This window comes from Mchenga conophoros, linkage group LG23, assembly GCF_057382185.1.
Source record: "Mchenga conophoros isolate Kocher_MC1m ecotype Shallow Benthic linkage group LG23, M_conophoros_male_GT1.1, whole genome shotgun sequence".
Lineage (NCBI taxonomy): Eukaryota > Metazoa > Chordata > Actinopteri > Cichliformes > Cichlidae > Mchenga > Mchenga conophoros.
Genome location: NC_140547.1, coordinates 46,410,919 through 46,431,779, shown reverse-complemented (window position 1 = coordinate 46,431,779; position 20,861 = coordinate 46,410,919). Strand labels below are relative to the sequence as shown.

At 42.6% G+C, this 20,861-nt stretch overlaps 1 protein-coding gene across 1 annotated transcript in view; it reads right to left on the bottom strand.

The window, feature by feature from the left end:
- The window catches only part of LOC146548152 (NACHT, LRR and PYD domains-containing protein 12-like), a 390,489-nt gene that overhangs the window by 357,653 nt on the left and 11,975 nt on the right, over positions 1-20,861 (bottom strand). The window contains exons 4-7 of the mRNA XM_085265033.1: positions 11,427-11,479; positions 5,729-5,812; positions 3,865-4,106; positions 1,975-3,760 (exon numbers count right to left, since the gene is read on the bottom strand). Of these exons, the coding sequence (XP_085121159.1) occupies positions 1,975-3,760; positions 3,865-4,106; positions 5,729-5,812; positions 11,427-11,479 (2,165 nt within the window). The remainder of the gene's footprint in view (positions 1-1,974; positions 3,761-3,864; positions 4,107-5,728; positions 5,813-11,426; positions 11,480-20,861) is intronic.

Here is a 20,861-nt window from a genome sequence, read left to right as displayed (position 1 = left end):
GGTCATAATCTGATGAACATCTGCTCTTCACATCTGTGCTTCAGCTCCTCTTACTGTGTTTGACATGACACAACGATTCAGTCTCTCTCAGACCTGCAGACTTTTAATGAGAATCTTTGTTTGGCTTTAATCTGCAGATGAAGGAGGAAGATGGTGTCACATTTAGGCTTCCATAATGTCCACAGTCTGTCACTGAGATCTGATCCAGAGTCAGAGTGAAGACACACATGTGGACTGTTTCCTGTCTTGAATCCAGAACATTTTGAATGAGCTCAGCTCAGTGAAGAGTTCCAGCTGGAAAGACGATCTCTGTTTGCTACCTGCTGCTGTCAGGTACGACTGTTCACGTCCACACTCAGGAAAAATCTGCTGACTGTCACCAAACGGAGCAGAAATGTCATCACTGGACAATAATGATGAATGAACTCAGAGCTGCTGATATCACATCTGATTTCAGGGGAACTAAACACAGAAATGATTGGCTCGTTTTAGCTTTCTGAGCCATTAGTCTGCAGGTTTATCACTAGTTGGCAGAAACAGACTTGTATTAATGTTCAGCGCTTCAGTGTTTATGACTCCAGATCCAGGTGACAGCAAGTCAAAATGATGTTACCTGTCTGTGTCCAGCAGCAGCCTTTGAATATTGTTATAAACTCACATGGATCAGTTTGTCTTTGATTGGTTTGTAAAGTTCAAATTCATTTATATTCATCAACTCTAAATGAAAAATGTTTTTCTTCTTCTATGTTTATTATTAGAGTAACAAATTCTTATAGTTTCCTGTTGTTGAGAATTTCAGTGTAAAACCACTCGACCTGTGCATCACTGCACACTGTGAAAGTATTACTGCAGTTTAATCTATAATCCTAATCAGTGTGTTTACTGGACTGTAGTCAGACCTCCGTTATACCAAAGGAAACACTGAACGTCTTCAAAGTCACAATAAATTTATAATAAATGCTAATAAATACTGGAGTGTTAGAAAAGATGCTTCCAGCGTGTTTGTCTTTGATAGGGTTTATTCTGTTCGTCTACAGTCTGACCACTTGGGGGCGCTTTTGTCTCTTTTGCTCTGAGCCTTGGGTTTATTCAAACTGATTTTAATAAACTATTTTATGCAAGTTGAAGCTTCATCTCCATCTCCAGTGGTTGTTGCATATTTTATGACTATATTAGTAACAGTCAGAGAGTTTAGAGTAAATTAGATCTTCACGTTTGATTTTTGACACAACATAAATGGTGAGCCAGTGTCAGAGGAAGTGACAGCATCCACCGAGGACCAGGGGGAGTGGGAGGACTGGGGGACCAGGCCAACAAAAAGGTGATTACTGATACAGGTCAGCAAACATTTGCTCATTTGGTGTCTTAGAGCAGACTCCGCCCAGCTTTGTCGTCCATGGTTGCTCTTTCAAAGGAATCTAGTTACATATTATTTTACTTAATGATCTACTGACACCACTGACTATGCAGGACAACCCCACGTCTGGAGCCAGTGCACATGTGCAGTTCAATTCCTGGGCAGGTTCTGAAGATGGCCGAGCTGTCGAGGACAAAGTTACTAATGTGAAGCTAATGTGGTTAATCAAGATCTTCATAACTATGTGGAGCACAGTGTGCTTTCACCGTGGAGAAATCACACTGAAGAACTCGGCACACATTTTGGGGGCCTTTCTGTTTGTTGCTACAATCTGCAAATTTCATTAAAAGTTTAATAAACTATCATCTGGTCTTTATTTTTAGTTAGCACATACCTTAAAAACTCTAAGCTGTAAGCTAATGATAGTTATATAACAGCAGATGCATGCTGGTGCAATAAGCTGTATGTTTTATTTTTGATCTGATTAGTCAAATAATCACAAAAATAATCGTTTGTGGCAGCCCTAGTGTGACCTCAAATAAGAAATGATTGCAGTTTATGACTGAGTAACTAAACTATCACCAACTGATAATATTAATGATCACATCTGGACTCACCGAGCCTTTCTGCAGTTCCTCACAGCTGGAATCAGTCTCTGTCGTCCCTCATTTGTTGTGTTGTACTTCTGCAGGTCAAACTCATCCAGAACCTCCTCTGACATCTGCAGCATGAAGGCCAGAGCTGAGCAGTGGATCTCAGAGAGTTTCTTTGACCTTTGCTTTGACTTCAGGAACTCTTGGATCTCCTGATGTACTGAGAGGTCGTTCATCTCCATCAGACAGTGGAAGATGTTGATGCTTCTGTCAGGAGAGGATTTTGTCTTCCTTTCTTTTAGATTCTTGATGACTCTCTGGATGGTTTCTGGACTGTTCTCTGTCTGACCCAGCAGACCTCCTAAGAGTCTCTGGTTGGACTCCAGACAGAGGCCATGAAGGAAGCGGACAAACAGGTCCAGGTGGCCATTTTTACTCCTGGAGGATTTTATTAGTTTTTCCATCAAAAAATTGTCCAGAGATGACTCTTTGTATTTTTTTCCCAGGAAGTCCTTCAGCACCTCTGTCTTCCTGTTGGTGAAACAGTGGAACATGTAGACTGCAGCCAGAAACTCCTGGATGCTCAGATGAACAAAGCAGTAGACTGGTTTCTGGAAGATCACACACTCTCTTTTGAAGATCTCTGTACAAACTCCTGAGTACACCGAGGCCTCTGTCACATCCAGACCACACTGCTCCAGGTCTTCTTGGTAGAACATGATGTTTCCTTTCTCCAGATGTTCAAACGCCAGCCTCCCCAGCTTCAGAAGAACTTCCCTGTCAGCCTCCGTCAGCTCCTGTGGACTCGTCTCATGTCCCTCGTGGTACTTGTTCTTCTTCCTCTTTGTCTGAACCAGCAGGAAGTGTGAGTACATGTCAGTCAGGGTCTTGGGCAGCTCTCCTCTCTGCTCTGTAGTCAACATGTGCTCCAGAACTGTAGCAGTGATCCAGCAGAAGACTGGGATTCTACACATGATGTGGAGGCTCCTGGATGTCTTCATGTGGGAGATGATTCTGCTGGACAGCTCTTCATCACTGAATCTCCTCCTGAAGTACTCCTCCTTCTGGGCGTCAGTGAAGCCTCGTACTTCTGTTAGCCTGTCAACACATGTAGGAGGGATCTGATTGGCCGCTGCAGGTCGGGAAGTTATCCAGACGAGAGCCGAGGGAAGCAGATTCCCCTGGATGAGGTTTGTCAGCAGCTGGCTGACTGATGACTTCTGTGTGACATCAGACAGCAGCTTCCTGTTGGTGAAATCCAATGAAAGTCTGCTTTCATCCAGGCCGTCAAAGATGAACAAAAGCTGAGAGACAGCCAGCTTCTCTGCTGTGACCTTCTGTAGTGTTGGATGGAAAACATGGAGCAGCTCCAGAAGACTGTACTGCTCATCTCTGATCAGGTTCAGCTCCCTGAATGAAAGCAGAACCACCACACTGACATGTTGGTTCTCCAAGCCCTCTGCCCAGTCCAGAGTGAACTTCTGCACTGAGAAGGTTTTTCCAACACCAGCCACGCCGTTGGTCAGAACCACTCTGATGGGTCTCTGTTGGTCAGGTAAGGCTTTAAAGATGTCCTGGCACCTGATTGGAGTGTCATGGAGGGCGTCCATCTTGGAAGCTGTCTCCAGCTGCCTCACCTCATGTTGGCTATGAACCTCTTCACTCTGTCCCTCTGTGATGTAGAGCTCAGTGTAGATCCTGTTGAGGAGGGTTCTACTTCCTGTTTCATCACTTCCTTCAGTCACACGCTCACATCTCCTCCTCAGACTGATCTTATGTTCATCTAAAACCTCCTGCAGACCAACATCTGCTGAAAGAAAGAAAAACAGACAGAAAACTCTTCAATGTCTGAACAACAACAAGAAGTCCAGTTTTCAGAAATGAGTCCATCAGCAGACAGATGTTCAGTCTTACTTTGTACACAGCTGCTCTGACTGGCTGTCTGCAGTCCAGCTCTGCTTCTGGATCTTTCTCCACACTGGGGACAGGACCAGTCTCCTGATGAAGCAGACTGGTCCCAGTATGAGGAGATGCACTGTCTGCAGAACCAGTGTCCACAGCTGGTAGAGACTGGATCCTTCAGGATGTCCTGACACAAAGCACAGCAGGACAGCTGCTCCTCCTCACAGACACCACTCCTCTTCCTCTTCCTCCCTCTGTGAACACATTTCTTTATCACTAAAATCATTGACTGTCAGTGACAAACATCCAGATTTGATGACACTGTGCAGAAGCTCTGATGGTCACAGAGAAAAGTCAAAGTGGAGAAACTTGTATTTGAGTTCAGATTCCAAGTTTCCTTTGCTGTTCCTGCCTGTCTTATTAAACACAGAGTGATCAGCCTACAAACTCCACAGTAAAAGCCTTCATCACAGAGCTGATTATGTCCTTCACTGGATGTACTGGAAGTTTGGGATCCATCACTTTCAACTGACCTTTGACCTCCTCTAAAAACTGTGGTGGAGCAGCGGTGTCACATTCAGAGCTTTCAGCTTTATTTTGAAAGAGTTCAGTCATCAGGAAGTGAACTTCTGGGTTCTGATTTCCTTTCTATTATTTTACAGAAGTGAAGAAGAAGAACTAAAAGCTTTGAAATGATCTGAGTGATATTTTTGAACATTGCCACCAAATTGAGTTCAGCCTCCAGCAGTAACTTTGTTTCATGATGCCTCCCTGATGATGTGATGTTTGATTACAAACCTGTTTATGTGTTAGACATTAATCACATGAACACAGGCAGAAAAAAGAAGCCAATGAAACAAATGACAGAAACGTGTTCATTCACTGCCATGATCCATATTTTATATGTACAGATGTTTGTAAAGAACACGTGTGCAGCGCTTTGTTCTGAGTATCTGCTGTCAGCACACAGTGCAGCAATAACTACAACCACACGTTTCTGTAGATCCTGAACATCAGCCTGGAGGAATCTGACCTCAGGTCTGCACACAGAGGAGCTTCACCTCTGGGATGATGCTGGCTTCAGCTCCTTCTACAATCAGGCAGAAGCTTCTGCACCATCAGGACACAAACAGAGAGGAGCTTCTATCCTCAGACCATCCAAGTCCTAAATCAGAACATGCTCCCCTCATAGCATCACCATCAGGGTTTAAACAGGACCTTACATCATGTTCTTGTCTCACTGTCATATTTCAGATCATACCTGATTCATTATGACGTCACACGCTGCTACACTGATCCTGCTGCTTCATTACTGCTGATATTACTCTGCTCACTCTGTTCAGTTACTCTGTTTACATCACTTTGCTCATTTGCTTTGTTCTGCTTGCACTGCTCTGTCAGTACATGCTGTGCTAATGTGGCACAAAGCACTTTAACATTACATCTGCACAATGTTTCATTATTTCATTTAATGATTGTTTCTAATGTTTTGTCCAGTCACAGGAGCAGCTCAGCACATTTCACTGTGTTGTACGTGTATGACGATGCCTGTGACAAATAAACAGCCTCGGACTCTTCAATCTTCTGCATTTCTTTGGAGATCAGCTCAGTGGCCTGTTGAGACCATCTTTCTATTTCTGATGACTCAGTTCAGATTATTATCCTGATACTTTCTTTTAAAATGTGATGAAATCATTTATCTGATGTTCTGACACAAATACACCAAAACGATCCCAAACAGCACAAACCACCACGTTACACACAGTGTAATAAAAATACAGGCAACTACAAATAAAAACACTTTAAAATATAAACTAAAATTACAAAGTGGTCACAGAATTTCAAACACCCGTAAATGAGTCAGCAGCTCTCTTACATGGTCAGCTGAGCTCCATGATTGAAGAACATTGTTGCTGCAGGTTCATGACTGAAGTCTGGAGGATTGTCTTTGGACCAGTCACTCCTCACAGACACACAGCTGGATGCTGGAGACTGTGACCTCTGACCTCTGCAAACACAAACACATCACATGAATTACTGATTAATCTCTGTTTAAAATCTTTTAAGCAGCTGCAAACACACAAACTGGATGATGTGATGGTTTCTGTCAGTAATAGTTGTCTCAGATTAGAGTACAGACGGCTGCAGAGACGTTCACAGCAACAGAGAAGAAATCATTACCTTGGATTGCATCACTACTACGATTGATACTAGCATTATCGTACCCGGACCACCATTAGGAATCATTTATGATGTCACTGGTAGAACACATTTATAGAAACAACCTTTGAACTGAGTCAGCAGCTCTCTTACATGGTCAGCTGAGCTCCATGATTGAAGAACATTGTTGCTGCAGGTTCATGACTGAAGTTTAGAGGTCTCTCTTTGGACCAGTCACTCCTCACAGACACACAGCTGGATACTGGAGACTGTGACCTCTGACCTCTGCAAACACAACCACATTGCATTCATTTCACATCAATTAGTACACCACAAAAGGCATGCAAGGAACACAGTATGAAGGCAAACTTCTGGCTTCAATAACATTCAACAGCTCAGGTGGAAACTTTTCTCAGATTTGATTCATGTTTTTATAGAACGATCCAGCTAAAAAAAATATACCATTAGGTCAGAGGTCAGCAACCTTCAGGACCCAAAGAGCCATTTGGAGCCAGTTTCCACGCAAAAGAAAACACTGGGAGCCACAAATACTTTTTGACATCTAGAATGAAGATAACACTGTATATACTGTTTTTTACCTTTATGCTTTGTGTGAACAACTAAGGTGTGTTGCTTATGAAATCCATGAAGTGCTACAGAGAAAATTACATGTTATTTATGTAATAACCTCTTACATGGTCGGCTGAGCTCCATGATTGAAGAACATTGTTGGTGCAGGTTCATGACTGAAGTGTGGAGGATTTTCTCTGGACCAGTCACTCCTCACAGACACACAGCTGGATGCTGGAGACTGTGACCTCTGACCTCTGCAAACACAAACATCAATAACTGATCAGTTCTCTCTGACAGCCATATGATCAGCTGATCCCTCTGTGATATTGTGTCTGCCTCATAACGCTGACAGGTCAGCCAATCATCAGCCAGTTTTTCTGTCTCTGAATGAACTCAGTTTGTTCTCAGCTCTTCTCTCTGATTCTGCTGCACTGACTTCACTTAAACTTACAGAGTTCAGATCTTAGCAAGAAAACAAGTCAATAAAAATCAAACTCAGATCAAACAGTTTGAACCAATCACAGATCAATGATTCTGTCATGGTTATGTTGAAATGACTAATAAAGTTAGTAGTGTTCTTACATTATTGCTGCAGGTCCATGACTGTAAGGTGGAGGTGTTTGTGTAACTCCGTCACTCCTCACAGATACACAGCTGGATGCTGCTCCGTCCTCTTCCTCCATCTTCTTGATGTCAGGGTGGAGTTAGTCTGAGAGGTAAACACACACACTCAGAGGTGCTGTTGTACTGGAAGCATCACACTGACGGCTTTCTAATGTTGGAGCTTTGGCCCTAAAGTCCAAACCAGTTATTTTAGAGGCTCAAAGTCTTTAAAAAACACCAAAACCATCACATTATTTAATAAGTACATGATCAGGTGGATGAAGGAACTCCGTGTGTTTGGGATCATCATCATGGTGAGGAGCCCACATGTTACGGCTCCTTTGGAGAGAAGCTGAGGATCACTGCAGGAAGTGAGCTCATGAAACCAAACTGCTGTTTGTGAGCAGGATGACTCTGTTATTGGACCTGCTCTGTGTTCTACATATGATCAATACTTCAAATATCTGTAAACATCTCATCTTATATTTGTTGCACTTGGTCACATCTGTCTTTAAAAATAGATTTTTAATGTCACTGAGAGTTCTTTTCTACCTTTATTGATTTATTTTGGAATAAATTAAATATAAAGGTGCCAAAAACTGCCTGCAGCTTCTGCTCTGTGACAGGAAACTACTGTCAGGCTCAAAATGACTTCAGATTATTCATCACAGAGTGTTTATAGATCACAGGACACGTTACAGTTTTACTGTCGATGTTTTAGTTTAAAAGAATGACGTGATAAGATCTTACTGTGAATCTGCGCGCTCATTGGCTAATACCCTGAGACTGACAGGTGGTTATCCAATCAGCGTGCGGCCTCACACGGACATAAAACTCTTAAAGTTTGTTTTTGAAGGATTTTCAGATCAGACCTGATGTTTCTGCCTACAGCCTGTTTACCGATATAATCAATATTAGATATCAGAGCAACAGAAACCTCGGTGATCAGGACGCCGGCACTGAGAACAGGAAGTGGCTCAAACGTCGCACTTTCATAAAGGCTGTATCCCAATTCAGGGTCTGTAGCCTTAAAGGCTGCATTTTAAGGCCGATTACGTCACAGTGGCGCACCGAAGGCTTTCCCAATTCAAAGGCTGCTCGAAATGCGTCCTTCACAAAGATGTCTAAAATATGTTCTCCTTCATTTCTGTCAAACAAAGCTGTGTGAAACGTTTCCAGCTGTTAGTATCATGGTTGCTAGGCAACCGGGGCAGCGCGACGGAGGCTAGACCGCCCATTTCACAAGCCTCGTACTTCCGGCCTTAGCGGTCCTTGAGTACGTGGCCCTTGAGGATCGTTGAGGCTGCAGAACCTGAATTGTACGGTGCCCCTCTGATGACATGGCCCAAAAATAAATAAATTGTGGCCACAAAATACTATTTCGTGCCCTCGAAATACTATTTTCGAGGGCACGAAATAGGTATAACGTGCGCATGAAATGCTAATTTGTGGGCATGAAATGGGTATAACGTGGCAATGAATTACGCATTTGTGGCAACAAAATAGATAACGTGCGCATATCATATTGATACAATTCCTGGACAGCTGCGTAGAGACACAAGCATGAGAGTAGGCTAAACCTATACACCGTGGACAGAGACGGTATGAGTGAGTTTTATTTTAGGCTGGGAATGAGCTACAATGCATTTTGAAAAGCCTGCAATGCAAGGAACCATTATTACGGAGAGACATTTAAACAGGATACTGAGAGCCCAGTTGCTTTACAGGGCCTGGACGCCGGGATAGATTTTATTGTCAACCAACTGCAAGGGCCTGGGAAGGATCACGGTTATTGGTCAAGTGTTTCGTGCCCACAAATTAGCATTTCGTGCGCACGAAGTAGTATTTTGTGGCCACAATTGATTTATTTTTTGGACCATGTCATCAGAGGGGCTCCGAAGAATTGGGATACAGCCTCTGAGATAGAAAGTGTGCGACCGTGAACTCGACTCTCTTTATGACACATACACACACAGACACACACACAGACACTTGTTTTCAGATTTTAGTGAGGACACCAAAAAGCCTCAAAAATATCCTTAAACTCGTGAGGACGGCCATTTTGTGGGACTCTATTAGCCCACATAGTAGCATACCAACTCTTTGTCCTCACAAACATGTCTAAACAGGTACACACACACACACACACAGACACACACACAAACAGGTTTGTCAGGTTCCTCGGCTCGTTCTCTGCGTTCAGTCCATTGAAGGTGATTATTGAGCCAATCACAGCTACAGAGCTCACTGTGACTCTTCTTCTCTCTACAGTCACACAAACAAACACACTCAGAGACTCTGACAGCAAAACTACAACAATGTGGTGTTAACACTCACCCTGCCTCAGCTCCACCGTCCTCCTGCTGCTCTGACGGAGGCTCAGCTGTTTCTCTTCCTGTTCCCACCTGCTCGGGTGGCTCCTCCCCTCTGCAGTTACAGGAAATCAGGTGTGTGTGTCTCTTGTTGAGACTGGTTCTTCCTGCTCTCTCTCTGGTGGTGCAAAAATTTTTTATAGCGGGTGTGTTGTTAGGCTCTGGGCATCTGCATAGACATGTTCTTTTTTTGAGAATGTGAGGACAAACTTGAAAGAGAGACACTGTGAGAGTGGACACATCCACACTGCTGCTGCATCTGTGCTCACCACGATGGCCTCCTTCAGAGAGATGGAGGACTCACTCTGTCTTCTGGCTGATGTAAGTGTTCAGCTTTGAACAGCTGTCGTTCCAGCTGCTTTTAACTTTGTAGTTTCACATTTGTACAGACTTTATATTTTTTATAGACGTGTCATAAACCAGTCCTTAAATCATTTTCATTATCACAGATACAGTCTACACTCTGCATCATGAGCTGGTCAATATCGCAAAAGTTGTAATTCGTTTCATGTTTCATGTAAACTGCTCTGAGGTCACAGTGACACCAGCAGATGTAGTTACAGCCTCTCTGTCCCCACCATCCCGGCCCACGTAGACCGCAAAGGCCGGGTCCTCCGAAGGATGCAGCCGACGAATTGGGACACAGCTCATGTCTGACAGCAGTTTGAAGAGGAAATGGATTCTGTTCTGTTCTTCACTCATCACCTACCTGACAGCTGACACCTCACACCTGTTTCTCAGCTGCAGGTCAGACAGAAGGACACACAGAGGATGGAGGGAAGGAGGATGGATCTGCTAGTCTGAAAGTTGGTATGTCAGTTTCTGGTCAAGTTTTTGTTCAACAGGAAACATAAACAGAAGCAGGATTCATACCAGCCTCCACTTGAACAGCAGCCTGCTTAAACTGTCTGCGTGTCTCTAGCTGATCTCTGTCTCCTGCTGATGTCACAACGTCTCCGTTTTATTTGAACACTGGAGGTGAAGATGGCAGATTGTTGGCTAAAATGGATGTCTGTGGCATCCTGCATTTAATGTTCAGCATCTTTGTGAAAAACCCTTTAAAAGTTGTCCAAAAATCCAAAACTGTTACAGATTACAAAGATGTTGTTTCTATGAGCTCAGGCTGTACTTGCTAGTTCACATTTCGGTAGTAATGTTGATGATGAGGATCATTATTTGTCATTGCTTTAGTTTTTATTCCACTGTTTCAAGGACATGCACTTAGTAGGGACAGCGGACTGGACAGGTCTTCAGTCTGTCTCGCTCTAAGACAGCTGGGTTAGGCTCCAGCGCCCCCGCGACCCTGAAAAGGATCAGCAGAAGTGGATGGATGGAGGGTCAGTTTGTCAACATTAGAAAAACAAACATACTACCTGCCTTAAATGTGAAATGGACGGGCTTTATGTTTGCTCGTTGTTTGCTAAAGAGACTTTTCTGCAGCATTTCTCTCCCGACTTCTTTGTAGCACCTTTCACTGTCACACATTTGATCTTTACAGCAGGGTTGTGCCATATCATATACCATACTATAGAATTTTGACATAGTAGCTATATAATGTTACTCCTACTTTATAGATCTCCATCACCCGATCCTCCGAAAACCTCTTGGAGTTGGCAGCACTCGACTGAGCCATTTTGTGCAGAAGAAGATTAAAATGATGTTTTAAACTCCAGATGTTATCTGAGCTCAGATCCTAAAGCCAGACCTCTGCATCTTCATTCTTGTGGAAAAGCAGAGCAGATGTTGTTTTCAGGAGGATGCTGCTATAATGGCTTTAGTTCCTTGCAGGTAATTATGACGACAGCGGAAGCAGCAGGAACAACAAACAGCCCAAACTAACAGACAAAATATTAATGAAAGTCCAACCCAATCTCCTCCATCCCCGTATCCTCCACTATTTGCATCTTCATCTGTGAAACCTGCAGAGCAGAAACAGTGTGTGGACAAAGTTAGCCGGTATGCAGACATGTTTGCTTTTGTTACAGGAGTTTGAAACACACCTGCAGCTCATTCAGAGGCTTTGGGGCCGTACACACTTCATTTTAAATCAGTACAGCCGATCTCACAGCTGCTGGATGTTTCTTTGAATCATAAGAACATTAAGACAAACAAGATGATCATGAAAATCATATTAATGATTGATTTGGCCTACGTTTGATGCTGAACTGCAGTAGCTCCTGACATTGTGCTTTTATTTCGTCTGGATTAGTTTGCAGCACTGCTGCACAGTTTACATTAAAGTGCACTTTTGCAGAGCAGACGACCCCCTGCACGACTGATGGGGTGAACCAAGGCCCTGCATCAGACAAAGAAGCATTATTTCAACTGTGAGTCATGCAAAGCAGCTCTAGTAGAGTCCTGTAAATGAACAGACTGGATCCCTGTAACGTACCACCTCAGTGACCAGTGGAAACATTCAAATGTTCAGGTAGTCATCCTAACTGACTTGGGGTTTCTGCCAGTGTGTTACAAGTGAAGCAGCTTGCCTGGTCTACACACTGGGACTCGTTTCTTTAAATCACCATTAATACAGTTTCAGCTGCTGACACATTCACTAGTGGGTAGTAATTAAAGCATGCTGCACCACTCATGAGTGCTATCATTCAGCACTCTCATTCATTTGTCTTAAAGCTGGTAATTAAACTCCCTGATGCCTCACTCTGTCTCACTCTTTTCTGTGTGTGAGAGAAAGAAGATGCAGCTGTGTTTCTAACAGCTGCTCTGGAGGAAGCCCTGCAACTCTAGAATCTCACCTGAGTCTGTGACTGTGAGCTTGATGGAGTGCCTGAACTCCTTGATGACTCTCTCACCACAGATGCTGTGGTTGGTTGGTTCACTCACTATGTATTAACAGACCTCTCTGCATTGAATCATATCTGTTATTAATCTCTGTCTCGCTTCCACAGCATGTCTTCATCCTGTCTTCCTTCTCTCACCCCAACCGGTCAGCAGATGGCCCCGCCCCTCCCTGAGCCTGGTTCTGCTGGAGGTTTACGTTGAAACCAAGCACACCATTGTTTTTCTTGTGACATTACCAATAAGTTTGATGTGTCACATGGCCCTCTTCCTATTGAAAAAACAAAAGTTGTATCCAAGATGGCCGACTTCTAAATGGCCACCATGGTCACCACCCATCTTGAGGAGTTTGCCCCTCACATATACTAATGTGCCACAAACAGGACTTTAATATCACCAACCATTCCCATGTTATTACGGTGTATCCATATAAATGGCCCACCCTGTACTTACATTATAACCAATCCGCTCCTTTATCCTCACTTAAAATATTTTTACTGAACTATTGTAATATTTCCTCTTGGCCAACTTACTCTTACAAAAGACATGTTTAATGTTAATGAGATTTTTTTTTAACTAAATAAATAAAGGTTATATAAAAGTCGCTGCCAAAAACTGATCGCGGCTTCTACCTTGTTACACGAATGTTGTTTGTGGCTCAAGATGACTTTATGTCATCCATGAGGGAAGCATTTGACATATGTTTCACATATTATAGCCCAACAAGTTACTTATAGCAGTTTAAATACGAGCAATCACTTTTTGGCAAATACCAGAAATCAGTTTTTGGCAGACAATCACTTTTTGGCACAACACCGGTGTCTAGCAGGTTTTATATTTTAGAAAGTTTAAAGCTCAGCTTAATAGAAGTAGTGTGGTCGTGAGTTTTGCATAAACAAATTTGTGCAAACCTCAATCAGAATCAGAGAATCAGAATCAGAAATGGGTTTATTGCCAGATGTTGAGGTTTACAACATTAGGAAATTGCTGCGGTGCTTCAGTGCAGACAATAAGAATTAAAGTGCTATGTAGAAAGAAAGATATGTGCATGAGATATACATGAGATATATACATGAGAATAAGAATTATGAGTGCTACGTAGAAAGATATATACATGAGTGCAGGTGGTGATCAGTGCCAAACATGAAATGATGCAGTTACACAGCGTAGGGTCATATGTTAGTGGCGGGGACAGTCATGTGGTTATTGTTCATGTGTCCAACAGCAGAGGGGAAGAAACTGTTCTTGTGGCGAGAGGTTCTGGTGCGAATGGACCGGAGCCTCCTGCCTGAGGGGAGCAGGTCAAACAGACTGTGTCCAGGGTGAGAAGGGTCAGCTGAGATCCGGGCTGCACGCCGCAGTGTCCTGGAGGTGTACAGGTCCTGCAGAGATGGGAGTCTGCAGCCAATCACCTTCTCAGCAGAGCGCACAACACGCTGCAGTCTCTGTTTGTCCCTGATAGTGGCTCCAGCGTACCACACGGTGATGGAGGAGGTGAGGATGGACTCGATGATTGCAGTGTAGAACTGCATCATCGTCCGTGTTGGCAGGTTGAATTTCTTCAGCTGCCTCAGGAAGTACATCCTCTGCTGGGCTTTCTTGATGACGGAGGTGATGGTGGGCTCCCACTTCAGGTCCTGGGTGATGGTGGTACCCAGGAAGCGGAATGAGTCCACAGAGGTGATGGGGGTGTCAGTCAGGATGATGGGGGGGAGTGGGGCTGTGTGCTTCCTGAAGTCCACAATAATCTCCACTGTCTTCTGGGCATTCAGCACCAGGTTGTTGTGGCTGCACCAAGACACCAGACGTTCAACCTCTCTCCTGTAGGCAGACTCGTCCCCGTCAGAGATGAGCCCAATGACGGTGGTGTCATCTGCGAACTTGATTAGCTTGACAGACTGGTGGGTGGAGGTGCAGCAGTTGGTGTACAGGGAGAAGAGCAGAGGAGAAAGAACACAGCCCTGAGGGGAGCCGGTGCTGATGGTCCGGGAGTCCGAGACATTCTTTCCCAGCCTCACGTGCTGCTTCCTGTCCGTCAGGAAGTCAGTGATCCACCGGCAGATGGGATCAGGCACATTCATCTGGGAAAGCTTGTCTCGGAGATGGTCTGGAAGGATGGTGTTGAAGGCAGAGCTGAAGTCCACAAACAGGATCCTGGCGTAGGTTCCTGGGGAGTCCAGATGCTGCAGGATGAAGTGTAGGGCCATGTTGATGGCGTCGTCTACAGACCTGTTGGCTCTATATGCAAACTGCAGGGGGTCCAGGAGGGGGGCCGTGAGGGTCTTGAGATGGGAGAGAACTAGGCGCTCAAATGACTTCATGACCACAGATGTCAGATGAATGACTTCAATGAAGTGAAGCAACATTATAAAGAAGAGTGAGCCTAAATGACTCCCCAATGATGTGAGAGACTGATAGTCATACAGAAAACAATGACTTTGAGCTGTTGCTGCTAAACGTGCTTCTACAAGCAACTGAATCTTGGAGTGCACTTTGGTTTGTCTGCTCATAAATTGGTGGTTCATGATGATAAATGAACTTCTGAACTGGTTTAACATCAGTGCAGTGGCTGGTCCATTCCTTGATGTATATGTCAACGTTCAAAATGAGCCATTTAAATCAGCTGTGTTGGATCAAGGACACATCTAAAACCTGCAGGACAGCGGCCCCGAGGCCTGGAGTTCCCACCCTCAGTGCAGTGGAAATAGTCTCGTGCCAGTCTTGGTGCTGCCTTTGAGTCTATATTGCCGAACACTGTGTGCACACATTTCTTTCCTTCCTAAACAAACACACATTTGTAAAGGAAAATTTAAATTGAACTCACAGTTGGCGGTTAATCGTTATATAGTTTAGATGTACACCGAGAGACGCATTTAGTGGGACTTTTACACCGCCACAGATTTTCTTCTTCTTTTTTGTTACATTATTGACATATACTAGATATTTTAACCTAAGCAGCAACAATCATGTCTCTGGTACAGGCACTTTCCACCATGCAGGTTAAGCTAAAATGTGACTTGAAACAAATTCTGGGTTTCCGTTCCATAAAGGTTCATTTCATCTGGTAAGTTAGCCCCTGAGGTAACAGTCTATGTGAACATAACATACTCACTGACTCACACTCAACTTGACTGATAGTGATTTCCTGAATTAGGCAAAGCGCACAGAGGAAATTCATTTGCATATGTTTGTTTTCACAATCACTGAAATCCAAGTTAGGCATGTTTCCCTTTGTTGTTGTTGTTCTTGACACGAGTGCTTCAGTTATTTTCTCATCAGTATGTTAGGACAGAAAGGATTCTGTTGTGGATTTATGATCATCTCACGTGTGTCCATCTTTCAAACTCTTAGATTGTGTAGACATTAATGCAGCTGTCAGACTGTAGGCCAGTTTCTTTGCACTGTAAGCATTGATTGGATGCTACTGTAGCAATTAGTGCTTACACAAAACGTCCCTGCGTAAACCCTCAGACACACAACAAACAGATCAATAGTATCTGAAATTCAGAGTACGGATCTTTTTACACATTTCTCACAGAAAATCACCTAAATCGCTTTCGTGTGAGATGCACATCATGTTTGCCTCATAAAGACTTGCCCTGTATGTATTCATTTCTTTTGACTTTCACGTGGAATTGTCACCTAATATAACAGGTCCATCAGTAAATGGTGTCTATCTTCAGTTTCTGTCTCCTAGACTTTGTCCCTGTCAGGTTACAGCTGAATAGATAGTCATATCATGCAGAGACTGCATCGTACTATAATGCTCGTATGATCGCGTTTGTCATAAGTGGACTGGTCTTGTTGAAACGTTGCATAAACCTTGCCCAGTAAACTGTGAGTGCTAACATTTCTATGGCATATGCAAATACTTTAGACAAATCCCACAGTTGTCTATATTTGTATATTTGACAGTTTAATGAAGCATTTAGAAATCAAAGGTCAGATTAAAATGCTGGATCACAATAGAATGTGATATCACACAATACAATATTTTTAATATCACACACAGCATGAAAGTTTGCTAGTGTATATTATAAAAATATTACAGTATGTTGGTATAACTTTATCCCCTCCTAGTTTTTAAGATACAAATTTTGGCCCACACTGATTTGTGATCATATTCCTCTGTCCACTAAATGAAGATGGAGGCTCTGCTCTTTATTTCTGTGTTTCTCTGGAGAATCCTGGTAACATGATGGCTTTCTGTCTCTAAACACACACGAGCTTAACTCCGAATGAACATGATCAGAGTTCATTGAACCAACTCTGATCAGTCTTTTCTAAGGGTTTCAAGCCTTTCTTGTTCGAGCCTCTCTTTGTTGTTGCTACAGTTATGTGTAATTATTAATAGTATTGCAGACGTTAGCCTCTGCCTGCAGTGTTGATGTGGGTAAAGGCTTTAACCATGGATTAGCGGCAGGTCCCAGCTTGTAAATTGTGGAGCATTAATGCCCACTCCAGCTCCTATAACCAAATATAAACAGTTGGGATGAGAGTTAGCTCAAGCCACTACAACTTTTAAGCCAGCAAGAATGATCTGTTCATGCTAGCATTAACAGTGCCTATACACATAGCGACACACGGGGGAGGGGCCTAACTAATAACCAAGATGACTACAGGCTTGGAGGTGCTAAAAGTCAGATATACCAGGAGCAGTTTGGGCTTTAGAACAAATTTTGTGTAATTATAACAATATGTAATTTAGGACCTGGTTACATATGATGCTGCTGATTTTTTAAATCTAATTTTTACGTTGCATTAATTTCTTTTTGTCAGACAGGGAATCAAACAAGTTCTGTTTTCTCGAATGAATCCCACTGTTATTTGTTTGTCCTACCAACAGGGATGTTTACATGGTATTCATGACTGCTGCACCTGATGACTTTCACAGCTTGAGGACTGCAAACATTTCCCAACAAGACATGAGTGGTGGGGTGATCGTTGGTATTCCTGATCAGGTGAGGATCTGTTCCCATCAAACCACCAAAACCAGTTGTTCAGGATGTTTACAGGATGAAGAATCCCCAGTTATTCTTTGTGGTTGGAATGTGCCTACATATGGCTGTGTGGGATTCTGGCTTACTTTAGGGTCAGAGCAGTTGGTATGTGGAGCAAATACTGACACAGTCAGAGTGGGCAAACCAGCAATAGGCTTGTTGTCATACCTGGAAGTCTGAAAGCTCCCGATGCTGGATGGTCTTTCTAGTTTTTAATGACAGGTCGTCTAACAAAGCTTCCATGAGGTGCTATAATGGAGACTGTCCTTTTCAAGGAGTTTCTCGTGTCTTATCCTACTTTTTTCTTTTTTTAATTAACAGGAGTGAGAATTTGAAATCCTCTATATTGACATGATTACATTTCTTCTATTAAATGAGAAGTACATTTTGAACACAGTATAGTGAACACAATATCCAAGAAGCTAAATCTGGTGAAATGGTTTCTTTAGCTGTCAGCTTGAAAGGCTGATTGGGGTATTTTTGTCACCTTGCATGCGGGTGGCATGGACACCCGACTTTTGTGTGCATTTATCAAAAAGCTTGGATGATTTTGAAGATCAGTGGCATTCAACTCATGATCAGCGTTCAAGTTTTCTTAAAATCTTGTAACATGATAACTGGAAAGAAGACAGCTAGGATTTTCAAACTGATCCCATAGATGGATCTACTATGAAGCTGAGGGACAGCACTGCTTAAAAGATCCTTTTTAAATGACTCCAGCTGTCTGATTTAATGAGACCACGTGTGCTCAAGTTTCCTGCTCTGACTCGGCCTCAGAATGTCTAGAGGCAGAAATCAAGCACACTCAAAGGAAATAAGCGTATCAGTGGGCATGTGCTCAGCACGCAGAGTGGGAGTGACTAAAGGTGCCACTGCAGAGCATCGCAGTTGTTTCGTGTGATTAAGTTGTGTGTTTATGAACCTGTGAGTGTTAGTCCTTTTGGCAGGATGACTCGCATGAAGCTGTTATAACTGTTTGTGCATGTTAAAGTTATGCCTCAGTTCTTTGATACCATGTTGGTAGGATTATTTGGCACTAAGTTAATAGCAGTGGCTGTAATCTCCCGCAGTCATTACATCCAGCGGTATTACAAATAAAGGACTTTTCTATTGTTTAGTTTAACTGTGGCTAGCTTGCCATGTCCGTGCCTTATGATTGGCAATTTGTATGACGTGCTATTTAGGCAATATATGATCTATAGTGACCCCTTGTGGATATTGTGAGATATTGCTGTGTTGAGTACATTATGTTTTCAATTGTTTTCTAGTTATTTGTGACTCTACTAATGATAAAATTGCCTGTTTCTGTTTCCAGAAAACCATTGCTCATAGTCCCACATACTATACAATGATAAGTTCAAGTATGGCTGTACCTAATTTGGATTAAGCCTGGCAAGCACTTTGATGTAAACATTTCTTCTGTGGAACTTAAAGACAGTTAACCCAACTCCTGGACTGCTGCAGTCTTCCTGACAGAAAGCTTAGGCCAGGCTTGTATGCCCAGTATATATATTCTATAACGTGTGTAACTACTTCGTTTAGTTGTTTTTGTTTGGATTTAGTTTTGTTTTTTTTTTCTTTTCAGTGTATTTCAGTGTCAGTAATTTGTGTAGTGCTCACTCACATTTTCAACTGGAAAAGACCTGCAATAGAAACGTATTTAGGAGCAAACAAGTGAATGAAAAGTTTGACATCATTAAGCCCAAACAGCACCTAGTTTTCAACAAAAACACATAACATAAGAGCAGCAGTGACGATGCAGCTGACACACATGAACCCATTTTCTTTCCCCTCCATCTGATCCCCGGATTGCTTAGTCCACCTCTGCTCGGATTCGGAGCTAATAGGTTGGAGCTTTTTGTATTCACCCCCATTTTGGACTCTGGGCTATCATTATGAAGACGAGGACACTTATCGAAGCTTTATTGTGTGTATTCGTGGTTTGGGACTTGGGACATTGCGGTGCTCCTTGGGTGAGAACTGCAAAATATGAGCTGAGTATGGGTGAAACTTATTTTAGTGGCACTAGGTCAACTGTAGCAGTGCACCTGGAGTCACCAACGATTCATCTGGCTCTGGTTGCTAGCTTAAATCGATATGAAGTATTACCCAAATTACAAGGTTCCCTTGTTCTGTATAATCTTTCACTTTCACTTAAGAAAAAGCAGTATTTGTCGTTAACATCTGCAAAGTACGAAAATGCTTTTAAATGTAATATGAAACGAAGGTTAATGATGATTGTTTTACTTTTACTTATATCCGGAGATGTGCAACCAAATCCTGGACCTGAATTGAAAAGTGTCCAGACCCCTGCCGATTTTAAATCTCAGCCAGGGTTAAAATGTGTTCATCTAAATGTACGCAGCTTATTACACAAGATGGACTTGGTCAGAATTTGGGCGAAATCGACAAACGCGGATATTGTGATTATCTCCGAAACTTGGTTGTCCAAATCTATTACAGATGATGACATCAACATAACGGGATACAATCTTTATCGCACAGATAGGCCTAGGAAAGGTGGAGGCGTAGCAATTTATGTTAAATCAAGATATGAAGTATCCATTGTTTTATCTGTATCTATTCCTAAACAAATGGAATTCTTGGCTTTGGATATTAAAATAGTAAAGTCTCTTTCTATAACAGTTGTTGGGTGCTATAGGCCTCCGTCTGCTGTAAAGGAAACTTTATTATCTCTAAAGCATCTTCTGTCCAAATTAAAATATAACGAACTTCTATTGGCCGGAGACTTGAACTGGGACTGGCTGAATATAGCTTCTGATGAATTTAAATCCTTCTGTGACTCTGTTAATCTTAGCCAGTTGGTCAACCTACCTACAAGGCCAAATATAAAGAGTCCTGACAAATCTACTTTGATTGACCTAATTCTAACAAATGTCCCTCATAAGTTTCTGTCTCTAGGCGTGTTTTGTAATGATTTAAGTGATCATTGTGTAGTTGCTACCAGTAGGAACACTAAAATCCCTAAATGTAAACTGCGTATCATCTGTAAAAGAAATTTTAAAATATTTAATGAGCAAGCGTTTCATTATGACTTGTCTATGGTAAATTGGGAAAACTTGAGTCTGATACCAGACATCCATCTGGCTTGGGCTTATTTTAAAGAAATTTTTATGAAGATTTTAAATAAGCATGCACCTGCCAAAAAATTTAGGGTCAAGGGACGGGAGAACCCTTGGTTTTCATCGGAATTATCAGAGTCCATCCATCAGCGTAACGTGGCATGGGCAAAAGCTAGGAAAAACGATTCCCTGACTGACTGGTTAGACTTCAGGAAATTAAGAAACAAATGCACGACACTTATCAAGAAGGCTAAGTCAGAATATTATTTATCTGTTACTACAGAAAACCTCAATAACCCTCAGAAATTTTGGAAAGTAATTAAGTCCTTATCTATAAATAAAATATCACAGGCTCTTCCAAAATTCATTTTAAAAGATTCTGTCCCAGTTTATGACAGAACTGAGGTCTTAAACAGCTTTAA